This window comes from Dreissena polymorpha, chromosome 1 (assembly GCF_020536995.1).
Source record: "Dreissena polymorpha isolate Duluth1 chromosome 1, UMN_Dpol_1.0, whole genome shotgun sequence".
Classification (NCBI taxonomy): domain Eukaryota; kingdom Metazoa; phylum Mollusca; class Bivalvia; order Myida; family Dreissenidae; genus Dreissena; species Dreissena polymorpha.
Genome location: NC_068355.1, coordinates 16,009,699 through 16,033,059, shown reverse-complemented (window position 1 = coordinate 16,033,059; position 23,361 = coordinate 16,009,699). Strand labels below are relative to the sequence as shown.

Here is a 23,361-nt window from a genome sequence, read left to right as displayed (position 1 = left end):
TAAGGTCAACAATGTTACAGTGTTAAACTAAAGACGTACAATATACCAAGGGTCATAGTTGAAGAATTGTTCTACCCGATTTTTTCCCATGGAATACACTTAAGCCATACTAGGACATTTAAAGGGGCCTTTTCACAGATTTTTGCATTTTTTTAATCTTATTCATTATATGCTTTATATTGATAAATGTAAACATTGGATCGTAAAAGCTCCAGTAAAAAATCAAGAAAAAAAATAAAAAAAGGAAAAGAACATTGCCCGGAGCAGGTTTCGAACCAGTGACCCCTGGAGTCCTGCTAAAGTCCTGAAGTAAAAACGCATTAGCCTACTGAGCTATTCCGCCGTGTACACATTGTGGATGTATTTTATACCTTATATAAGCAATCTTCGTAGTTTCACAAAATTTAACGACAAAAACAGAACTCTCTAAATTATTCAATCGTTTCGCGTTGCAAACGCTTTATAATTTTTAGGTTTTAAAGTCATCAAAAGATGCATATAATGGCTATATTAGAGCATGGTTAATGTTCAGTATTACTGTTTCCTCACAAATATCATAACTAAAACGAAAACTTACGAATCTGAAACAACTTTTTTCAATTTTGTCAATTTACCAAAGCGTGAAAAGATCCCTTTAATCTTTCTTACCTATTCAGAAAGTAGCATTGATTTCTGATATATATCCACTGTCGTTTCTTACCAATTCTGCCAATCCAATTTAAATTTGTTTTTCAATAATTTATCAATCTTTAGAGATTTTGTGAGATTCGTTTGTTCTTTCAATAATTGTCCTTTTGACTTCACTTAAAGGCGCGATTGGCTTACTACCGGGTAATCAGCAAAGAACTAGGAAACACATTATTTTTATAAGACCGATTTTAATTGGAAGATTGGGAAATGATAGCCAATGACATCGCTTGTTCAAACAATGCTAAGGCAGAATCTACCAGTGTAATTTGCAAAGAAGTTATAAGGGCCGCAGATTTTTTTGGGTTTATGAAATACGCTCGCCGAATCGGTTGTACCTCACCCCCATTGATTTTATGAATTTACGTGAATCTTGGAAAATACCACGGGACAACCCAATTTGTGGAAATCCACGGTTCAGCGTAAAAATCACCCCTGCATAACTCTTAACCCATTTATGCCAAGCGTCTAGAAAAAAGGCCTTGGCAAACAGAGTAGACCCAGATGAGGTCTATGCTGTTTGCTAAGAGGAACTTCTGTAAGAAATATTCTAAATATAGAAATAAATATACTAGACATACCTAATTTTGGAAATAAATTGATCCAATTTAGAAGGATAGGAGAGTCCACTAGGCATAAATGCGTTAATTTATCATAAGTGAAACATTTAGAATAAATAAACTAATAGTTTGGTGCAATAAATTAATAATTTATTCCATGCATTGTTTGTTACCCACACAAACTTACTTAGGATAAAATGGTGCATACATGCAAGCTCATATCATTTAAAAAAAGGAGCATACAAATTTTATTTTTAAATGAAACATGCTAATATATACTGATGAACATGTACTCCAGCAAAGTGTGTGATGTCATGTAAGTGGTATGTAAAATCGTCCAAGGAATTATCATACATTGTTTTATTTACATGTATTTCATTACTTCACTGACAAGGTCGCCGTGGTGTAATGGATATGGTGCCCGCCTAGCGACCGGGAGGTCACGGGTTCGATCCCCGCTGTGGGAGCGTTCTTTCGATCTCCCATATAGACACCAAGTACTGGTTCTAGGCCCAGGAAACGGACTCGAGAGCATTTCAAATAAGTAGGAATTACTTTCTATGCAATCGAGCTAAAATAAATAGGTTTAAACTAAACTTCACTGACAATAAGTTATGTCAAAGTTCACCTTATTCAGTGTGTACTTACTGTAAGGGCTGTGTGCAGTTTCCCAGCAGCGGCGCAGTGGAATCGTCCCTGAGTTTGTTAGAGTCGTCCTCATAACTCTGATAGGACTCTATGCCGCCATCATCATTGTGATTTTGACCCACGGATTCGTAGGGTGGGGGGTCAGAGATGGGTGACGGAATGTCCCCACATGATTCCTCCTTGTCCTTGTGCCTGTGGTTATCCGACTTCTGCTGCATTTTGAAAATATTCGGAAGGCATGTTGTGGAGGTTTGCTCTTCTTCTTCCACTGTCGGCGCAACCGTCACAGATCCAGAGCGCCCACTGCTTGGTGCAGACTTGCTGCGCCGAATACGCTTTGCTGCCTGTATTCTCTCCAGTCGTTGCAGTTCACTGGCATCTAAATCCTTTGGCTGAAAAAATAAATACTAGTTAACTGTTTATATGTCTTGATTTTCGTGTCCACACTTAACAGATCTAGCATCGTGAAGAAACTCTGCAGAAGTAATCATAGAATAATAACTCCTTGAAGAACAGTGCCTAGTGTTCTTAGAACAGAGTACACAAAAAAATGCACACCTCTGCCAGGAAAATGGTTTTAAAGTGTACCTTGACTAGGGCGTATACTTTGTATGCTGTGTTGTTCTGAAAAGTATTGCTTGTGATTAAATCTCTGACGTCTCTTTTGCATTTTCTGTGAAAGCAGAAGGCACTGCCATTAATTTTCCAATAACAATCAATGGATTGCTTAGGAGAGAAATGTGTATCCCTCCGAGGAAATTAACTAAGGAAGGGCAGCCAAAGTTCTGAAAGAAAACTCAAGACATTGGGCATTTTATATTTGTACATGTAGCTTAGTACACAGCATTAACAACTAATTGACCAGTCGCCAAATTATCGATCGCTCCGCCCACATAGTCACATGGTCTAGTGATTAGAAAACTCCGACAAGCAGATCGCAATTATAGCGGATCACGTGAGGGAAATTCTATATTTGTAATGATGTATTATGCTCTTTTCTATAAAATAAATTATTAAAGCCGCACACTAACCTAAACTGCTCTGTAAAACGTTAATACAATCATAAAAACTTTAGAGAGAAATGGCGTAATAAAAATAAATGAGTTAACGGCAGACTGACTATCAGAAACGTTTCTTATACATATTATATAGGGAGGTGATGAAAAATCCGTTGTAAAAATGAGCATTTATTTCATATTGATTTTGAACTTGTATTCAACCGTCTGACTGTGAACCCGGTGGCTATTCATATATTATTTTGAAAATATTTTTATTAAATGCAAATGACATATCCATATCATGATGGGTTTTTTGTTTATTAATAATATTTAGATCTTTGTTTTATTGTGTTATTTTTAAAAAGACACCGATTTTTTTTTATTTGAATATAAATTAAATTTTGATTGTAACCATAATTTAATACAGGCCTAATTTCGTGGTTTCATTAACAGATAGTCTAATATGCATTTTATTTCATTTATGTTTAATGCGAACCTGTTACATTTCACTATCAAAAAATGATATGTTGGTATTACGGTGCTGTTCACGTACATTCGAATTGAATACATTTAGCATATTATGCATTTGCTTATTTATAACAAGATGGCCCTCATATGTTAATTGCAATTTTCACATTTCTCCCCGTATCAATATATGTTGTATTAGAAATGTTGTTGTTGTATTATAAGCCGTACATTTTACACTTGAAGTCGCTTTAAGCTGGCTAAGCCGCGTTGAAATCACCTTTTTGTTGTTTTTACTTTAGTTAAAACAATATTTAAGTTAACAATTTATAATGATTTCCCTTGTTTAAGATTCACAGAAAATAAATATATAATTGGAAATCATTTAATTAATTAAATAGTTTTCTTTTCTTGTGTACAGTACCTAACAATGCCTTAATGTTCATTCATTCTGAGATCCACGCAACATACTGTTATTTATTAACCATCGACAATTACGCTGAGATTAATAAGCACGTGTGGCAATTATTATGTTGCCCAAACTGCTTAATAATATTGTGCATCAAACGGTATAACACGTTTTATAGAACACACACCTGGTGTGGTTAAACTATTTATTGTGTTTGTTTTCTCATTACTCGTTCATATGTTCAAGAAATAAAGATAAAATAATAACCTTTTATAAAGTATGTATAGCACCTACAATTTTGAATAATGATCGAACAGTAATGGTCATGCATTTGATATTAAATCTGTGTAAACTCTTAAAAATTACGTCCATTCCATATGTACAACACGCTTTGTTTGTCGGACAAAATGGCGGCCAGATAAGCGTTGCTGAGGGGTGTGTGAAAAATCGATATCTGATTGGCTGATCGACAAAATGTGGGCGGAGTTGGCGACTGGTCAATTGCAGGGCACACCTTAGACTTCTAAGCTGTGACAAACATTTGTATGTGTAATGATGAAAAGGATTATTCCCATAGCACTCATATAATTATATATAAATGAATTGAATTCGATTATGCAGTGATACATTTATTTTCCTCTAAAAAAAGTAATCCCTCCCCCACCTTGCATATTGCTGGAGTATTTACCTTCTTATTACATATGGTTCTGATTTCAAAACTAGAAAATTAAGAAAGTGCTTTGTGTTAACTATATTATTCATAATTCATGCTTACAAATTACTTTGTTTTTCAAACTTATAGGATCCAAAGGATACCCCACCACCCACTCGAGTAGAAACGAAAGACGAAAGAAAGGAAAGAAAGGTAAACAGAGTGTGAATCATTTTCAAAACGGATCTAACATGTAAATGCAGAGCTCAAGATAATTTTTTAGAGCAATGCTTTCTTTTCTCCCTTTTTTAAAAACTGAATTTAAAAAAAAACAAATATCAATTCATGTTTTGACAGGTGCCGTTTAATAAAGTTACCTGATACATTCTGTACAACAAATAGCGACATTAATCAAGAATAATGACATCACTTAACCAATGTTGATTCCAATGAAAGCCACCCTAGAAAAAATTATTTGATTATCTTTAACATTTAATTGGGAATTTAGACAGTCATTAGAAAAAAAAATGTTTCGAAATACGGAATTTAACAGAATTTCCACTCCAATCAACCAAAAAACACTGCTATTTCAAAAGGTTGAATTTCTTTACTAAACCTGTTCTTGTCAAACATATATAAATAAACAGCTTGTTACAAATTTAAGAACACTCTTAACACACCCACATCCCATGACCTAATTTTGACCTTGCCATTGATCTTCTGAATTCTGAAGGTTCCAATTCTTGATTTATTCAAATGTCAAACATCAATGCTGAATATGAAATCCCTGATTCTTTCATGGATGACATAATATGTTTGGACTCAGAGTAATGCTGAAGGTCAACATTTTTGTTTTACCCAAATTGACATCACTTAAGATCAATCTGACTAAAGGTTGTGATACTTTCAATACTCGGCACATCAGCTGACCTCATTTTGACCTTGACAATGACATAATTTTAGACACAGTCTTATTCAATAATGCAGATGAATCACTATTTACAGTCCTCCACTCTGTGATTCTGTGCTTATTAACCCTTTGCATGCTGGGAAATGAGTCGTCTGCTAAAATGTTGTCTGCTAAATTTCTAAAATTAGCATTTTCTTCGATTTTTTTCAAAGAATACTATCAGACTAGCAAACAGTTTGGATCCTGATGAGACGCCACGTTCTGTGGCGTCTCATCTGGATCCAAACTGTTTGCACAGGCCTTCAAAATCCGGTTCCCACACTGAACGAGTTAAATGAATGATCTTGTTTCCTTTCTGAACATAAATCTGGTTAACTGCACCTATAGTTTTGAAAGGCATATGAGAACATGCAAGATCTTAAATCATGAGTGTACCTCATCATCAGCCTCCATGGTAAAAGTACATTAAACTCCTCCTAGTTACGTTGGATTTGGCACACGATTTCCAACAATTTTAGCAATTAAATCATTCCATATATCAAATATTCCAATATTGACAGTTTGACTGCACATTTATAACTATAAACTTAAAGCGATTTGACTGGTATTTTATAATGGGTAGTAAATTACTGAAATTTGTAATTAGAATCTTGTGCTCAACACAACATTAGTTTTATTGAAAAGATTGTCTATGACTTGTTTGTACAGCGTATTCATTCACACCGTTTGATAATAGCTGGGCTCCAGAGTTTTACATTTAAGTTTTGAATGTTAAAGCATACTGAAATTTCATGCATCAGTGAATTTTACAATTGTGGAGAGGGTAAATGCAAGCAAGGTTTTATATCCTGTATTGTAAAGAAAACACACAATATAATATAATTTTAGCAAACATTAAACCCAGTATTATTTGTTGTCAAAAATGTTCTAAGTGGATTAAAAATCGTTTTGTTGGGAAACAAAAACAACCTGTAACTAGCTGTATGTCCAGTGATAAGTTTTCTCATCCGAGTCCTAGGACTCGATAACTTGCAAATCATTGAGTCCCCGAATCGAAAGAATGAGTCCAAATATTAAACGATATTATTTTTTGAGAAAGTCCAATTCATTTTTGGATCTCACATAATTCGAAACTTTGCATCCCAAGAGGTTTTTGTGAGTCCAGGACGCAGGACTAGCAGGTAAAAAAATGTCTGTGGGCTGTATTGAAATGAGTTTGTAAATCAATCATTTTCTTTATTTTTATTTCAGAGGAAAGAACGGGCTGAGCAGATTGCCTATAAATTGGAACAAGATCTGGCTTTATGTAAGTTTGGATACACAGGGACATGCCATTCAAGTGGTTACAAAATTTATTTTGACAATTTTTGGACTTAAAAGTTTCTCTTTTTGGCTTTCCTCCATAGAAGAAAAGTGCCCGATATCATGGTTGCTACTTATTTGTACTAGAAAATTAATGAGAAAAAAATAGTGCATGCGTTGCAATTTCGAAGAGTTGGCAATTTCGCAATAAAGAAAATGGACATTTGAAAGAAGGTGGTAAATTTGGCAAAAATAAACCCGTATAGTGATTCATAGAAGAATTTCATGACATGACAATTTGGGATTGGAAAGTTGGACAAGTTGAAGTCTGGTATATTGTCAAGGGATTTAAAAATCTGTTATTCTGATAACAACTGTCTGTCATGCTGCTTGGTTCTTAAAGCAATATAGCTGAATAAAAATTGAGGGTGTTATTTCTCTTCCTTTCGGATGACATCTTCAATTTAAGTGTAAACTTGCATGAGAAAAAGTTTTTAACCTTAACTTTAAATATCTGTTAATAAGGATAACTTTTGGTGAAGCCGATAAGGGGGGTAGGCTATTTTCTTCTCTTTGCGGGGCTTCAAAACCATACCCCTGAGCATATTTATTGTAAACATCTCTTAACTCCCTCTTGACCCATGATATAACTAAGTTGGGATATTTTCAACTTAAGCGGAGTTGTGCCCCTTTTTCAGCCAATTGCATTTAAAAAACTTTTGTTTCGCGTAGCTCAAGAAGTATTGCCACTAGAGGGTTGAAACTTTGAAAACATAAAGACCAGCATGTTAAGTTATTCTTGTCCACTGGAGTTTTGGTCCCTTTAGTTAAAAAAAAGAAGACATTTTTTACCTGTAACTTAAAAAGAATTGCTGCTAGAAAGCTGAAATTTTACAAACAAATTAACCAGCAATAATAGTTACGCATTTCCATATTTTGATTAGAATGTTTTATGCACAACTTGTTTTATACCCCCTTGTAAGCTAAAAATTACCATTAACTACTAGTTTTGTTCATTTTTTTGTGTGAAAATTGATAAAAGTCAAGCAAATCAGAAATGAATGGGCATCTGTGTCCTACGGTAACATTTGTTGTTGGTTTTTGTTCTGAACATTCATATAATTTTTAAAAGCTATTCTAAATATTTTATATAAAAACACATTCTATTGAGATAATATGTTTTCAACCAGGCAGCTTTATTAATATTTTCATGTGACTCAATGTCAATGATGTTTCTCCTGTTTTCTATAGGGGATCCTCACACAGCTAATGCTTCTACTGACCCCTACAAAACCCTGTTTGTCGCCAGAATTGTGAGTACACCCTTTTATTACATTTGTGTGGCTAAAAAGTTCTATCAACTGAAATCTGTTTAAGATTTGGTCATCAAAGTATCAACTGATTTCTCCAGTGTCTTCCAGCAAATGTGATGTGAAATGTGTTGATGTGATAAAAGTTGTAAAAATTTATTGACATCAATTTGTCAAGATCATTTTTATTTGAAGGGTTTCTTAAACTCCTGGCTTTAAAACATTTAACCCTGTCGTAAAATTTCAAGGTTTTTAAATGAAATTGCAGTTGTCATAATTCGGATTTCAGAGTAATTTCACTTCTTCACAAAGTTCTGTTAAATGTTCAAAAGTGTTGATTTAATACCTTCTTGAAACCAGTTATTAAACTGGACATTATATTGATGAGAGCAGATTATTTACTAGTCTCAAGAAACAAATTATAAAGACATTTTGCTCGTATAAAATATTATACCTGTGTTGAAATCATTCATGGGCGGGTTAACAGAATATATAGTTGATTTGAAATATTCTGCTTAGTAGGCAAGTTGAAATTCTATTCATACTATTAAGTGAATGAAAAATGTATTGGACCAAAATTTAAAACATTCTAGTGTTATCGTATTATATGTTTATTAGTAATGACTGGAGTATTTATACAAAAGGTCATAATAATTAAAAATAACCATGAGGTATGCAAAAAACAGGGTTATCTGTTATTACATCTTTGATTGATTATTGCATACTACAAATTATCAAATGGTGTATACAAGGTACACAATACATATAAGGGTATTATGTGACTTAATAAATCCTGCATTTTGCACACCCTTGGACTAAAGGTTGTTAAAAATGAACCAAGGTGGGAAGCCCCTTTGAGTCAAATTATTTTAGGCTCATGCAACCACAGCTACTTGATGCTGCATCTTGACATAAATTGTATCAATTGCAGACATTATTACATTTAATTAAGTTAGCAATTATTTTGATTGTTTGTTTAAGTTGATTGAAATTTAAACCTGCTGATACTGAAAATGTTGGCAACTGTGTCAGTCCAAAAATGTTTGAATTGGTAATTAATCCTTTCAGTTATATTTTGGTCATTGAATAAATCACGACCTAGTATCTCCAGCTTTACAACCTATGAACAAAGATACTATTATTTGATAGGGTGTATTCTGTACCAATTAATTCTTGTCACGTTTTGTAATGATAAATTTTAATTACTGTTGAACAATATTGTCTGTTTTTAAGTTTTTTATCTTTTGAAACCCAATATTAAGGCAGTATATTGTAGATCACCCTAATGACGTACATAAAGGTTATAAATTGATGGTTGAATACTGATTTAAGACTTGTTCTGAAACAACTGCATGTTATGCCCTTCAGATATTTTTTGATATCTACATCAAATATTGTAAATTCTTTAGTTGATGACTGATTAATGCTTGATATTTAATTTTTTGAATCTCCAGTATTATAGTTGGTTGAAGATAGAGCATGTTTCTAAATTATTTTTTTCAAAACAATTGTAGCAAAAAGGTACTCATACAAACTTGAGTAATGTAAGGGAGGCAAATCTATTTGTTGGTAAATGTTAACAAAATAGAAATTAGAAAAAATATTTTTAAAATTGCAGTTAAATGAAACTGTAAAAATGCAATTGCTATTATTACAAAAAACGCACAATTATAACAGTTTTTGTATTTGACTTATTAGTTATAATTGCTTTAGAACTCAGAACTTCAGATTAGATGATAGCCACTTCTGCTGGGGAGAGGTTTTGTAATGGTATGATTGGCTTGTGTTAAAAAATGGTCAAATATCATGGGAGCTACATGAATTCATGCTTATATGAAGTAGTGTGCATCTATGCACATAGAAAAGTATTCTTTTAAACTTCAGTGCAATTAATGGAGTAGGTCCTGTTCAAATATTGAAACATTACATTAGGTAGGTAGCCACAGTTATAAGATTTGTATCTGATAAAACGCCTCAAGCTGTATGAACAGATAAATAGCCGATTCAAAATGTTCAAATTTGGGAAAATGGCCGTGACAATGATTAAAAAAGTTCCAGGCGTGCAGTAGTCAGAACAAAATGGAACTTTTAACAAGCAAACTGCAAGGGGAGCTACTCTGCCAGAAATGTTTCATGAAAATATTTCAGTTTGTAGCTCATTTATGAGAATGTCAATTGTTGGTTCTGTATATGATCTGTGCCCTGTGAAAAGGGGGTTTAATGCATGTGCGTAAACTGTTGTCCCAGATTAGCCTGTGCAGTCCACACAGGCTAATCAGGGACAACATTTTCCATCTAAACTGCATAACATATCATAAAAGTGGACTGCACAGGCTAATAAGGGACGACACTTTACACACATGCATTAAACCCCCTTTTCACAGAGCACAGCTCGTATAAAATCACTTGATGAGCCTCATGTCTGCTATTAGTTGCAGCTAGTATTTTATAGTTAATTTGTTACATTTGAAACAAGCCTTATAATAATTGATAGACCAGTGTACTTCAGTGCTTTCCACAGGATTTTTGTCAGGCGCCCAGGGGCTGATAGGGGTGGTTTGGGAGGGGTGTCCCCTCCCGACGTAGATTTTTGTTAAAATTTAACGTGTCAATTGACGTTCTGTGGTGCGTTATAACTCGAAGAAAAACAGCGTAAAAAGAAGTCATTTGGTGCGCTATGACTCTTCAAGAAAATCCCCAAGTCATTTAAAAATATATATTGTTTAATTGTTTTAAAACTTTCCCCCATAGATATTAAAATCTCGACTCCAACGATTCACCAATACATCCGTTTCAACCCGACTATTACTGTATACTTACTACTTTTTAAGTTTCTATTTATGTCTATGTGCTACTCCCGAGCAATCAATTCCGACTATAACTGGGAGGCATTTATATATTACCCGATATAAATCCCGTTTATTCCGTTTTTATAAATCACTTTCTGGTAAATATTTACGATAAAAGCTCACAATTATTTCTTCAACACAAACCTTGCCATTTTTCTTTAGTATCAAATTAATTTTAAGTGACTATTTATAGATTTGATGAAATATTACCTCTGAACTAGCGTCAATCCCCTAACGAGTGTGTGCTTGTTAAAATGCTCAATGCACGCACACTTTATATGCGAATGACACGACGTTGTACATGCTGCATAATTTTCACGCTCTTTTTAATTGAGAAAAAGATTCAACACAAAATAAATTTGCACTGCTAGTTTGAAGCAAGAGTGTTTCAACGTTGCGGTAACATTTACATTCGTAAGTGTGTTTCGGATAAAGTGTGTTGTGGATTAAAAACCCGTAAACATCGACTTACGGGAATGGGTTTCGGATTACAAATTTAATGATTCCCATTTGAGATTTCAACAAATATTAAAAGTTGCGTTACGAATTCAACGAAAATTTGATTAAACACTTTACGAGTCGAATAAATGTTTTGACGGAATTATGCATGAAATTCACGTTGTCCACGAGGATTACGGCTGGTTGCCATCATCAGTCTTCTAAGTTAGTGGCTAAGATTTCTGTGGCAATTACATGTACGTCACGAGTTGTCTGCATGATTCAACTGCAGGTATTGCTTGCTTACTGCTGGCGCTCATACAAAGCGTGCGCTCTCATTGGCCAATATTGATTTTCTAATACAGCGACGCTCCGCCTTTAGGCGGGCTTTAGTTGGGTAAAGCGACAAAGGATCGTAAATCCGCTTTCAAAATTTTTGGCGAAGTCGATATCGCTTTGATCTTAAGCTGCAATAGCTGTCAGAATACACTGATCAGAAAATTTCAGGCGCCCCGGGGACTCTGATTTTTGATTTTGAAATTCAAGCGCCCGCTGAGGGACCGTTAAATTGCCTGTGAAAAGTACTGGTGTACTTGTCCACATACATGTAATTATAATTATTGAAAGTTCAGTCTTGGTATCAACTTGTGGTTTTTAATCTAGTTCAGGGGAGTGGACAGTTTAGAGTTCAAGTACTGACAGATAAAATGCCTTGTGACCAGTTGTGGATTCACAACCATTGATATTTCTTTTTAGTTTTGTAAAAAAACACTTTCTTAAGAATTATTCAAATTTGCATCATCAGAATGGACAACACCTGTTGTATGAAACTTCATTTGAAAATACTAAAGACGCTTTTAACAATAATTGAGGGATTAGAAGTCACTTATTCCTTCCTGAAAACATGACCTAGTTTTGAAAAAATAAATTATTCATTGCCATGTAAGACAAGCTTTTGAAATTGGAAAACATTTGTTTCAGATTTCAGAAGACCGATTGTCCCATCTTCAATTGTAACATAGCAACTGCACTCAGTATGATATTTAAGATGTGGAGTTGGTTACCAAGAGAAAAAGATTAGATGGGTTTGGCATCATGATAGATGGATGGGGTTTTCCTTGAAAGGGTTAATTTTCATGCATATTAAATCATAAATATTACAATGTGTGCTTTTGAAAATAACAAACAAAAATGCCAATTGAATTTGAAGCAGCAGTTGTCACAACAATCTTAAGTGACATCTTTTTATTCATTCTCTACAATATTGAATCAATGGAAATAAAACCTCAATTCAAACAAGGCTGTCTTTGGTCATAGTGTTATGTTGAGATGTAAATGTCCATTCTCTGTAAAAAAAAAAGGGGTTTAATGCATGTGCGTTCAGTGTTGTCCTAGATAAGCCTGTGCATGTGCGTTCAGTGTTGTCCTAGATAAGCCTGTGCATGTGCGTTCAGTGATGTCCTAGATAAGCCTGTGATGTGCGTTCAGTGTTGTCCTAGATAAGCCTGTGCATGTGCGTTCAGTGTTGTCCTAGATAAGCCTGTGATGTGCGTTCAGTGTTGTCCTAGATAAGCCTGTGCATGTGCGTTCAGTGTTGTCCTAGATAAGCCTGTGATGTGCGTTCAGTGTTGTCCTAGATAAGCCTGTGCATGTTCGTTCAGTGTTGTCCTAGATAAGCCTGTGCATGTGCGTTTAGTGTTGTCCTACATAAGCCTGTGCATGTGCGTTCAGTGTTGTCCTAGATAAGCCTGTGCATGTGCGTTCAGTGTTGTCCTAGATAAGCCTGTGCATGTGCGTTCAGTGTTGTCCTAGTTAAGCCTGTGCATGTGCGTTCAGTGTTGTCCTAGATAAGCCTGTGCATGTGCGTTCAGTGTTGTCCTAGATAAGTCTGTGCATGTGGCATTGTGCGTTCAGTGTTGTCCTTGATAAGCCTGTGCATGTGCGTTCAGTGTTGTCCTAGATAAGCCTGTGCAGCCTTCTGACCCCCTTTTATGATTTTTTATTTTAAAGAAAGTCTCTGCTTAGCAAAAATCCAGTTTAGGCGGAAAGTGTTGTCCCTGATTTACCTGTGCAGACTGCACAGGCTACTTTTGAACGACACTTTACACACATGCATTAAACCCCCCTTTTCACAGAGTACGGCTCAAAAGGGTTTCAGATGTCCTTAAACCAAAAGGAATGTCTGTGCAGTCCACCTGTTACATGCTTCACAGTCTTAAGTACATTTGTAATTGTTTGTTGGGAAAAGTAATCAACTGTAGAGTGTATTGGCTATCGGCAGCTGCAGAAACAATATTGAAAGCAATCCGGAGTCTTGCATACTAGCAGAGCAATTTCATATGGACCAAAAACTGTAGTTGACATCTATTGCATTGCTTTCAATAATTACAGGCATATTACACTATGCAAACTTACATACAAATACAGTATGGAAAGTTTATCCCAGGATTTTTAGCTAGCATGATTTAGAGGATGGTACCTGTTTGCCTGGATTGCCACTGTGCAAATGGAACATCCTTACTGAATAAGCCATGTTGTCCACATTATAATAACTTAAGTAACAACCACGAACATTGTAAATACTATATTTTCATCTTTGTTTGTATATCTCACTGGATTGAAGTAGTTCTGAAAGTCACTTTTGGTCAATTTGAGCTAAAAAGATAGAGCAAACTTTAATGGTTGAATATGAATGTTCTTGACCTCAGATTGAACACCAACAAGTCTTATAATAGCCCTGAAAAGTAATTGAGTCTGGCTCTGGACAACCAGGCTTAAGGATTGTGTGTAAAGTGTTGCCCAAAATAAGGCTGTGCAGTCCGCTAATCTCTTTTTAACAAAAAACTATTTTAGATGGAAAATGTGATCCAAGACTAGCATTTGCAGACATCTAAGGCTAGAAAGTGTGATCCAAGACTAGCATTAGATCGAAAGTGTGATCCAAGACTAGCATTAGATCGAAAGTGTGATCCAAGACTAGCATTAGATCGAAAGTGTGATCCAAGACTAGCATTAGATCGAAAGTGTGATCCAAGACTAGCATTAGATCGAAAGTGTGATCCAAGACTAGCATTAGATGGAAAGTGTGATCCAAGACTAGCATTAGATCGAAAGTGTGATCCAAGACTAGCATTAGATGGAAAGTGTGATCCAAGACTAGCATTAGATCGAAAGTGTGATCCAAGACTAGCATTAGATCGAAAGTGTGATCCAAGACTAGCATTAGATCGAAAGTGTGATCCAAGACTAGCATTAGATCGAAAGTGTGATCCAAGACTAGCATTAGATCGAAAGTGTGATCCAAGACTAGCATTAGATCGAAAGTGTGATCCAAGACTAGCATTTGCAGACATCTAAGGCTAATCTGAGTCAACACTTTACACAAATGTGTTAAGCCCAGAGTTCCCAGATCATGGTTTAGTTGTATACGGACAATGTGGAGGAATGATATTGACTTTTGCCATTTTTGCATGTATTAATCTACAGTACAAAACACTAAAATGTTTATTGAATTTGTGCCAATTTAATCCATATGAAAACAGCAAATTTTAACCACATTGATGTGGAATTTCAAATGAAATTTAGAGAAATTTAATATTTCCATAATAATAGTGAATTGAATGTTCTGAAAAAACATATTCTTCCATCAAAGTCTAGTGTCCCATTTTGCAAAAGTTTTTAACCACTTGCATTGCACTTGACACCCATTTTAAGCAACATTCTTCCATTGTCTTTTACATTTAATATAAGAATAAACTTGCAAAGAACACTGTGCTAATGTCTCCAATTAGAAGCCATTTATTCCATAAGATGTACAGTACAGCCAACGCGGAACAAAGGTATTTCACGATCCGCGGCGTCAAGGCGCAACGAGTCGATGCCGAGTCGGCCGTTGAAGCCGTGTAAGTATGCGGTGGCACGTCGCCTTTCGCCGCGATGCTTCGCATCTGTCCGCCGAGGCAAGAAGCGATGATGCCGAGTCGATGCGCATCATAAAATTAAAATGATTTTAGAATGATAAGTGAGTCAATAAATTTTAAAAGAACAATTATAATAATATCTAAAATCATAATTATTTAATGTATCTATTACTGCATACTTACTATTTTTCCGTCACAACTCATTACTGGATAGTCCCGTATATTCCAGGTTAAAAGCAAATTCTGGTAAATATTTACAATAAAAGTTCTTATAGAGACAAAGGATAAAGCACTGTTTATTTGACGCTACAATTTAATTGTTAATGTTGCGGTAGCATTAAAATTCGGATGCGTGTTTCAGATATTACAAATTGAATAATGCTCATTTGAGAATCGAATGAAACATTTACAATTGTGCGTAATTAATTCAACAATAATTTGTTACGGTGCATTACGTGTCTATAAAGCATCATATGAAAATCTTATCCGCTTATTAAAACGTGAAAATAATAACTATGAAAGTAGCGTAAATCTAGGTTTCGACGCTGCACAAATGTACATGTTGGTGTACATCTTTGCACTCAATCCGCTGCGTACATATGCGGCGGATTTATGCCGGGAAAGTACGCGAGGTTAATACAGACTCAGCGTCGTTGGGCGGATTGATGCCGCGTGCCTCGGCGATACGCCGCCTGAACACACCGTGCAACCTCCGAGTACTAATTTTCTGGCCGTGGCGTGAGCGAGGATAATGTTTGTTCGACGTTGGCTGGACTGTAACTGTTAACCTTCTCTATGTTTTCCACCTGCTTCCAAATTTCCTGTTGATGTTATATTTTATTTATTAGAATTCCAGTTTGTGATCAGATTGAATTGGAAAATCAATATTTTAACACTGAATGTTAGTAAACATTCCTAACTTTCCAGTATTAAGACATAGATCTGAAAAAATGTTCATTCACAATAAAATGTCACAATGGATTGGAAGAATCACCACTATTTATGAAGAAACGCCTCCAAATTCATGGCTTTTATTCTGAATCACATTTGGAATACTTGAATTTCCCTTGTGATTGACTTTCTGTTTGCTGTGTTGTTTTTGTCTCATTTCAATTTGCTCTGTCCATGAATAATAAGTAGAGGGTTATTACCAACGCATTTCATCACTATGTCTATCACTATGCAAAAGTTTAAAAAATGACTTAATTTTTATCATTATTTCCCTGATAGCCAATAGTTTTTTGTCCTGGTACGCTGACCACAAGGATAATTTTTTCAAATCGCACATTTTATCAGATATTTTAACTCAATCCTATATGGGTTTAAGTTCAAATTATTATATTTGTACACTTGGTGTCTAATAATTACTAGACTTGCGCTCAATCAATTTTGTTTCTTGATTTAACTTTATAAAATGAAAATTACTGATAGTAATAAAAAACAACACTATATTGTTTTCCTCGTAAACTTATTTAAGCACATGTGCTTTCACTGCTTTGGTCACGTACATCCAATCTTGAGCCTTTAATTTCATTTATAAGTGAAAACAATTGGATTTCATCACTTCCTTACTAGAATTTCTTAAATGTCAAGCAATCGTTGGATAGTAGATTGCTGAGAAATGTCATGGGGATCCTATTGCTGTAAGAACATTACAGAAAATCCTTCTTTTTCCATATTATTTGAATAAAAAATCCAGATGTTTTTGTTTGACAGATACACAATAAGCATTGGCATTTGCAAAAGCTGATTTTTGCGTTTGAAGTTTAATTTTCTTGCTGCATCCATTTCAGTATAAAAAATATTACTATTTGTATTTATAGTTTGGAAAAATATTTTGTTGATACATAAATAAATCCCTCCAAGATTTTAAGTTAAAAAAGCCTTTCTGCCAACATCATGTACCTTTTCTGGTACTGGTATGTTAAGCTTTAATAAAACAGTCCACTTTGAAACACTGGTGCTAAAGATGAACCAAATTATGCGTCAAGATCAAGGATATTTTCGTGATCGACTTTCTTGACACAAATTTAATATAACGTGTTACCATCAGGTGGAATTTGCCTTCTTATTGCTCGTAAATTGCAGTTTGCTTCTGTTTTTAGTAGTATACATTATTTGTTTGATTTAAAATTGTAAGCATAACTGCAAACATAAGAATTACACTATTTTGCTTTGTGCTCAAAATTGCATTCCATTAAATTGCCAGATTGTCATTATTAAATATTTACCGTTAGAAATCAACATATTTGTACTACCATTATGTGCTTTAAATATCTTTCTAGCTCACCTGATTGCTCAGGTGAGCTTTTGTGACTGGTCTTTGTCCGTCGTATGTCCGTTCGTCCGTCCGTCCGTTAACATTTGCTCGTAAACACTCTAGAGGCCACATTTCTTGTCCCATCTTCATGAAACTTGGTCAGAAGCTTTGTCCCAATGAAATCTCGGCTGAGTTCGAAACTGGGTTATGCCGGGTCAAAAACTAGGTCACTAGGTCAAAAAAAAGAAAAACCTTGTAAACACTGTAGAAGTCACATTTCATGCCCAATCTTCATGTAACTTTGTCAAAATGTTTGTCTTAATGATATCTTGGTTGAGTTCAAAAGTGGTTCCGATCCGTTGAAAAACATGGCCGCCAGTGGGCGGGGCAGTTTTCCTTATTTGGCTATTGAGAAACCTTGTAAACACTCTAGAAGTCACAAATTTTGCCCAATCGTCATGAAAGTTGGTCAAAACATTGGTTCAATTGATGTCTTGGATGAGTTTGAAAATGATCGAGATAGGTGAAAAAACATGGCCGCCAGTTGGCGGGCATTTTTCACTATATGTTTATAGTGGCAGTTTTCACTATTTGGCTATAGAGAAACCTTGTAAACATTCTAGAAGTCACAATTTTTGGCCAATCATCATGAAAGTTGGTCAAAACATTGGTTTAATTGATATCTCGGACGAGTTTGAAAATGGTCGGGATCGGTGAAAAAACATGGCCGCATTTTTCCGCAGTGGGCGGGGCATTTTTCTCTATATGTATATAGTGAAAACATGTGAACACAGTAGAAGTCACATTTTTGGCCCAATTTTCATCAAATTCGCTCAGAACATTTGTTTCCTTGATACGAGAGCTGAGTTCAAAAATGGTTCCGGTCAGTTGAATAACATGACTGTTGGGAGTGGGGCAGTTTTCTTATTATGCCCCCCCCCCTTTCGAAGAAGAGGGGGTATATTGTTTTGCTCATGTCGGTCCGTCCGTCCATCAGATGGTTTCCGGATGATAACTCAAGATGCTTATGCCAAGTTTCATGAAACTTCATAGGTACATTGATCATGACTCGCAGATGACCCCTATTGATTTTCAGGTCACTAGGTCATAGGTCAAGGTGACCTGAAATAGTAAAATGGTTTTTGGAAGATTACTCAAGAACGCTTATGCCTAGGTGCATGAAACTTCATAGGCATATTGATCATGACTTGCAGATGACCCCTATTGATTATCAGGTCACTAGGTCAAAGGTCAAGGTCACAGTGCCAAAAAACGTATTCACACAATAGCTGTCAAGGTCACGGTGACTCAACTTAGAAAAATGGTTTCCGGATGATAACTCAAGAATGCTTACACCTAGGATCATGAAACTTTATAGTTACATTTATCATGACTCGCTAATGAAATAATGATGAAACTTGACCAGGATGTTTGTCTGGACAATATCTAGGTCAAGTTTGACATTTGGTAAAGATTAAATGAACCGACTCCGCTCAGGTGAGCGAACTAGGGCCATCTTGGCCCTCTTGTTAGTAAATTTCTTCTGATTTTTATATTATTTAGTATTAGTTAGTTTTGAAAGTATTAGTTTGAAAACAAAGAAACAACTTAACATTTCACTATAAACTGCACAACTACAACTTGATTGGTGGGTCAAAAAATTACCATATTTGATACTGTGTCTTAAAAGAAAGGAGACATCTACACTTGATCTAAGAATTACTAGTTCTTTAAGATTTCATTTTATATATTTAAGTGTTTTAAAAACTATTTCTGGACATTATGTTATCTTCTTTACCTTCACTAAATTGGCAGAGAAAAATAGGGATTGACTTAAATAAAAAAAACACCTTTATAAAACTGAGTAATTTTAAGAGTTTAAAATTCTTCAGATAAATAGTTACAGTATAAATGTTGCCCATGAGAGGTAATTGTCTTCTACGATCAATCAGGTGTTATCATGCCCCATACCCAGGGGAAATGTTTGGCTTAAGACAAAATCTGAGACAGATCAGACACCAGTTTGGGAAATCATCCTGAAGCATCATGTAAGAGTTGACTTTGGAAATTCTGAACTCATAGTATTTTGTTGGATTGTTACATGTCTATTATAGGAAAGAATTTTGTAAAAAGAAATTAGTGGAAGAACATTTTATTACTGTTTTGTTCAAATCTTTAATGTAGATAATGTTATTTTAATGATAAGATTGTTTTTAGAAATTTGCAAAAAGATGACATATTCTTGTTTTCTAAATGGTGCATTATTTGTAGTACAGTTCAATAAAATTTTTTGTTCAACAAAAAAGGTTGAAAGTACATGTAGACGTTGGATAATAGTAATCTTCATGATATTTAAAACTAAATTATAAAAGCAAAATTTTAAAGTAATGAATGAAGTTTAACAACTGCAAATATTAAGTACTAAACCTACACGTAAGTCTCTCATTTTTGTTTGACCAGTTACCAGCCCCTTTAAAACTGGTGTTTGAAGTCCAGAGAAACTATGAAGTTGCAGATAATTCCATCCATGTAAAGTAATAAACTCTAGCTTGGAGATAGATAATTTTGTTGATTTTTGAGTTTTTCTTGTTTTATGGAGTAATTTGGTTTCATTCCTTATCTGCTGGTGTATAATGTTGCCACCCGTTGCCACCCAGAATTACCTCAGCAACAAGATTTTGTATACTGGAAAGAGGTTTGTTGCATTTGTTTAGTTTCATTCCTTTAGGTGGCAATCATTCTTAGTCTGATTTTATACTTAAAAAATAATCCAAACAATAAACAGAATGTCCTTTGAGTTTTGACATGTATCTCAAGTAAAATTAAGAGGTTCCATAGATATTTACGTAGAGGTGACAACATGCTTGTCATTTATCAAAATCAATGTCAGTGTTACCGAAATAGCAATTTGAAAGATTGTGCGGGATAATAAAGCTGAAAATAACATGTGCAGATTGTAAGAATATCCTGTTGCAGACAGTATTTAAATGCCAAAGATAAAACACAATTGTTTAGCAGAAGAAAGCCAACAGGCCATAAAGCACTCAACGTGGTCACTCAGTTGGCGTGTGTTGTAATAAAACATGATGTTTCTCCCATGTTTATTATTTGTCTGCCATCAAGCTAATGTCGCATTGAAACCAATCTTTTCTGTCTTTTTATCTTTTTAGATTAAAAAATGTCTACCATTTTACTGTTGCAGTATTTCAGACTTCATAATTTACCAAACAGTTTTACTTTTTGAATTATCTGTTATTGTGCGTCTGTAGAGTTTCAGACCAAATAATGCACCAAAACCAAGTGATTTAGATTTCAAATTGTCTGCCAATGCAGTGTTTCGACTGTTTATCATGGGGACATTTTCTGTGATTTCCAAACAGGAATACTAAAGTACAGCTTCAGACAGAATGTTTTTCTGGCTTCAGCAATTCCTTGCAATGTGACCGAGTAAATATTCGATCATGCTGCATGCATGCCAGTAGTCTAGAAACTGGTGACCCTTTAGAACTTGATGATACATTTTTGTAACAAAGTAATGCCACACTGGTAATTTAACCCTTTCCCATTCAGAAGCAAAGTGAAAAAGGCTAGTATAGTCAAACAGCAAAAACCAGAACAGCCTGCGAGTAACTCGGAGTCTGTTCAGGTTTTATGCTGTTTGTTGCTCATTGTTGGAAATGAAACCTTTAAAACTTGAATCTAGAAAAAGGTCTTAAATTAAATTTAACTCTAAGGGACTAAAAACGTGTCAAGGTGTGTACCTATGTGGTAAAGGATGAAATGCAAACAGACACAGGGCCCTAAATCCATTTTAGGGGAAGCGGGTCGCTACCCATAGCAGGGGGAATTTTCGCGGCGTTTCCCTTTTGGGGGGATTTTTTACTTACTCTCTAATTATAACATTTTTACATATTGCACTATATTGATTGCTTTTTTCATAATTTAGTATGTTTGACAAGATTAAATTTAAATAGAATTGAGATATAATAATCATGAGACACATCTATCTATAAAAAAAAATAAATTTTTTTTTTTTTTTTGTTAAGGGGAAGATATCCCCCCAAAAGGGGAAAAAAGTATACTTTTTAGTTGGAAGTTTATAGGAAACATCTCTTACCCTTTCCCCATCAGAATCAAAGTGAAAGTGGCTTTTGCAAGCAGCAAAAAACCAGAACAGCCTGCCAGTAACTCTCAGTCGGTTCAGGTTTTATGCCAGTGTTTTTTTCACCATTTTGGGAATGGGGTCAGGTCCCTGTGGATTGGGAAAATTTGAGGTGTTATGACTAAAATTTGGAAATTGGTGTTGTTGTTTTTTTCTAAAAAAAGTTCTTCAATATTGAGAATACAAGTCATTTTCAGTATTATATTAACTAAGGTTGAATTTATATGGATGTGAGATGAACAAAATATTGAGATTAAAAAATATATTTATATATACCGGATATATATGTATATATTCTGGGAACATTCCATTGGAAATTTTTAGCTCCCATTTGGGAAAAATATATACTTTTTCCCATTGGGAATGGGGCCCATTACGGGACCCTACTTTGATTGAAAAAACACACTTGATGCTGTTTGCTGCTCATCAGTATCTTACTGAAGGTTGTAGTAAAGACATTTTTTAGTGTAATTGTTTTTTTAAGGGACTACTCTTGCTTCAAAGTGTGTTTATTAGGGGTAAACAATATTTCTTTTGTTTGGTGAAGGAAGACTATTAATACATTTTTCATTTTTGAGACCAATTCATTTAGTGTTAGTCCCAGAGTGGTTTCAACGTTCTTTGAAAGCTGAGATGATATCAATGTCTCTATTATGATCTGTGTCTCTTAGCAAATTAATCCAGATTTCCACTGTCCTATGAGAATTGTTACAATTGTGTCAAATAATTATGGACGATAACTTAGCACATGCAATTTAGCCCCATTTCTCAAGCAATGACATAATTGCAAACATTGTCAACTCTCAAAAGTATTATTGCTTTGATGAAGTAGTCACCATTAGGTAAAATTAAGGCCAGAGTTTTTTAATTAAAAGATTTTCGGATTTTTTTTCCAAAACATGTCCAGTAGGAGGACGGAAAAAAAAAAAAAAAAAAAAGATGGTGACCAAAAATGCACTATGCTAAAAATGTTATAGTATGAAGTTCTTTGTATATTTCATGACCAAAATAATAAATGTCAATGAAATTTATTATGTTCTAAACATTCTCATACAAATCTTTAGCAATAAACACATTTATTAAAGGACCTGCATTTCATTCATACGAATATAATTATAGTTGCATAATTTTCTTTTATCCGAAACAGTTTCTGTTACAAATGAAAATGCACAAACACGCAAATATGTCTTTTGCAAGTAATTCCTTTTAAGACAAAATGAACATCTGAATTAAAAAAAACTCTGGCAAAGTCAATCTTCAAATTAAAAAAATCTTAATCTGTCGTCCAATCCCCCATGTCACTGCCTAGGCACTTTAATATTCCTCTATTAAATCAACATCTTTTATATGTAATTCAAAAATGAAACACGCCAAGTGTTGCTCGAGTATTAAAAGAAAATACAAACCAAAATCTATTAGCTCAGTTGAATTATCCGAAGGGATATTAAAAAATTATAACTCTCTGATTATACTCCTTTAATTGACGTTTCGGCATAATGCCTTTATCAAAACATTGGAAATTATATGTTAACTACATTTTTACGTCTTTTGACTGCACAATTTAAATAACAAAGAAAAATGTTTTTGAACGTCAAATGACGTTGTACATGATGACGTCATAAATGGCGTTATATAAAATGGCGCCAAAAAAATGTAAAAATTCGCCAAAAATGAAATGACGTTAAACACTTACATATTGTATCTTAATCCTATGTTAAATGTGTGCTTTATATATTTAATAAATTGATATTTTACAATAAAATAATCATCATCATATGTAATTATAATCTA

The 23,361-nt window shown here is 34.5% G+C and overlaps 3 protein-coding genes across 5 annotated transcripts in view; 2 read left to right on the top strand and 1 right to left on the bottom strand.

Annotated features, from left to right (window-relative positions):
* The window catches only part of LOC127872271 (potassium voltage-gated channel subfamily A member 2-like), a 31,708-nt gene extending 8,492 nt beyond the window's left edge, over positions 1 to 23,216 (bottom strand). Inside the window, exons 1-2 of one of the 2 annotated variants that reach the window (XM_052415609.1) lie at positions 22,977 to 23,216; positions 1,896 to 2,287 (exon numbers count right to left, since the gene is read on the bottom strand). In XM_052415609.1, coding sequence (XP_052271569.1) covers positions 1,896 to 2,113 — 218 coding nt within the window. In that variant the 5' untranslated portion in view covers positions 2,114 to 2,287; positions 22,977 to 23,216. The remainder of the gene's footprint in view (positions 1 to 1,895; positions 2,288 to 22,976) is intronic. The other variant, XM_052415603.1, reaches the window with a different exon arrangement.
* Positions 1 to 23,361, top strand: part of LOC127872353 (U1 small nuclear ribonucleoprotein 70 kDa-like) — a 121,172-nt gene that overhangs the window by 5,510 nt on the left and 92,301 nt on the right. The window contains 3 exon segments of the mRNA XM_052415687.1: positions 4,570 to 4,632; positions 6,581 to 6,635; positions 7,883 to 7,944. Coding sequence (XP_052271647.1) covers positions 4,570 to 4,632; positions 6,581 to 6,635; positions 7,883 to 7,944 — 180 coding nt within the window.
* Positions 1 to 23,361, top strand: part of LOC127872198 (uncharacterized) — a 229,571-nt gene that overhangs the window by 127,141 nt on the left and 79,069 nt on the right. The gene's annotated exons all lie outside the window — the stretch shown is intronic.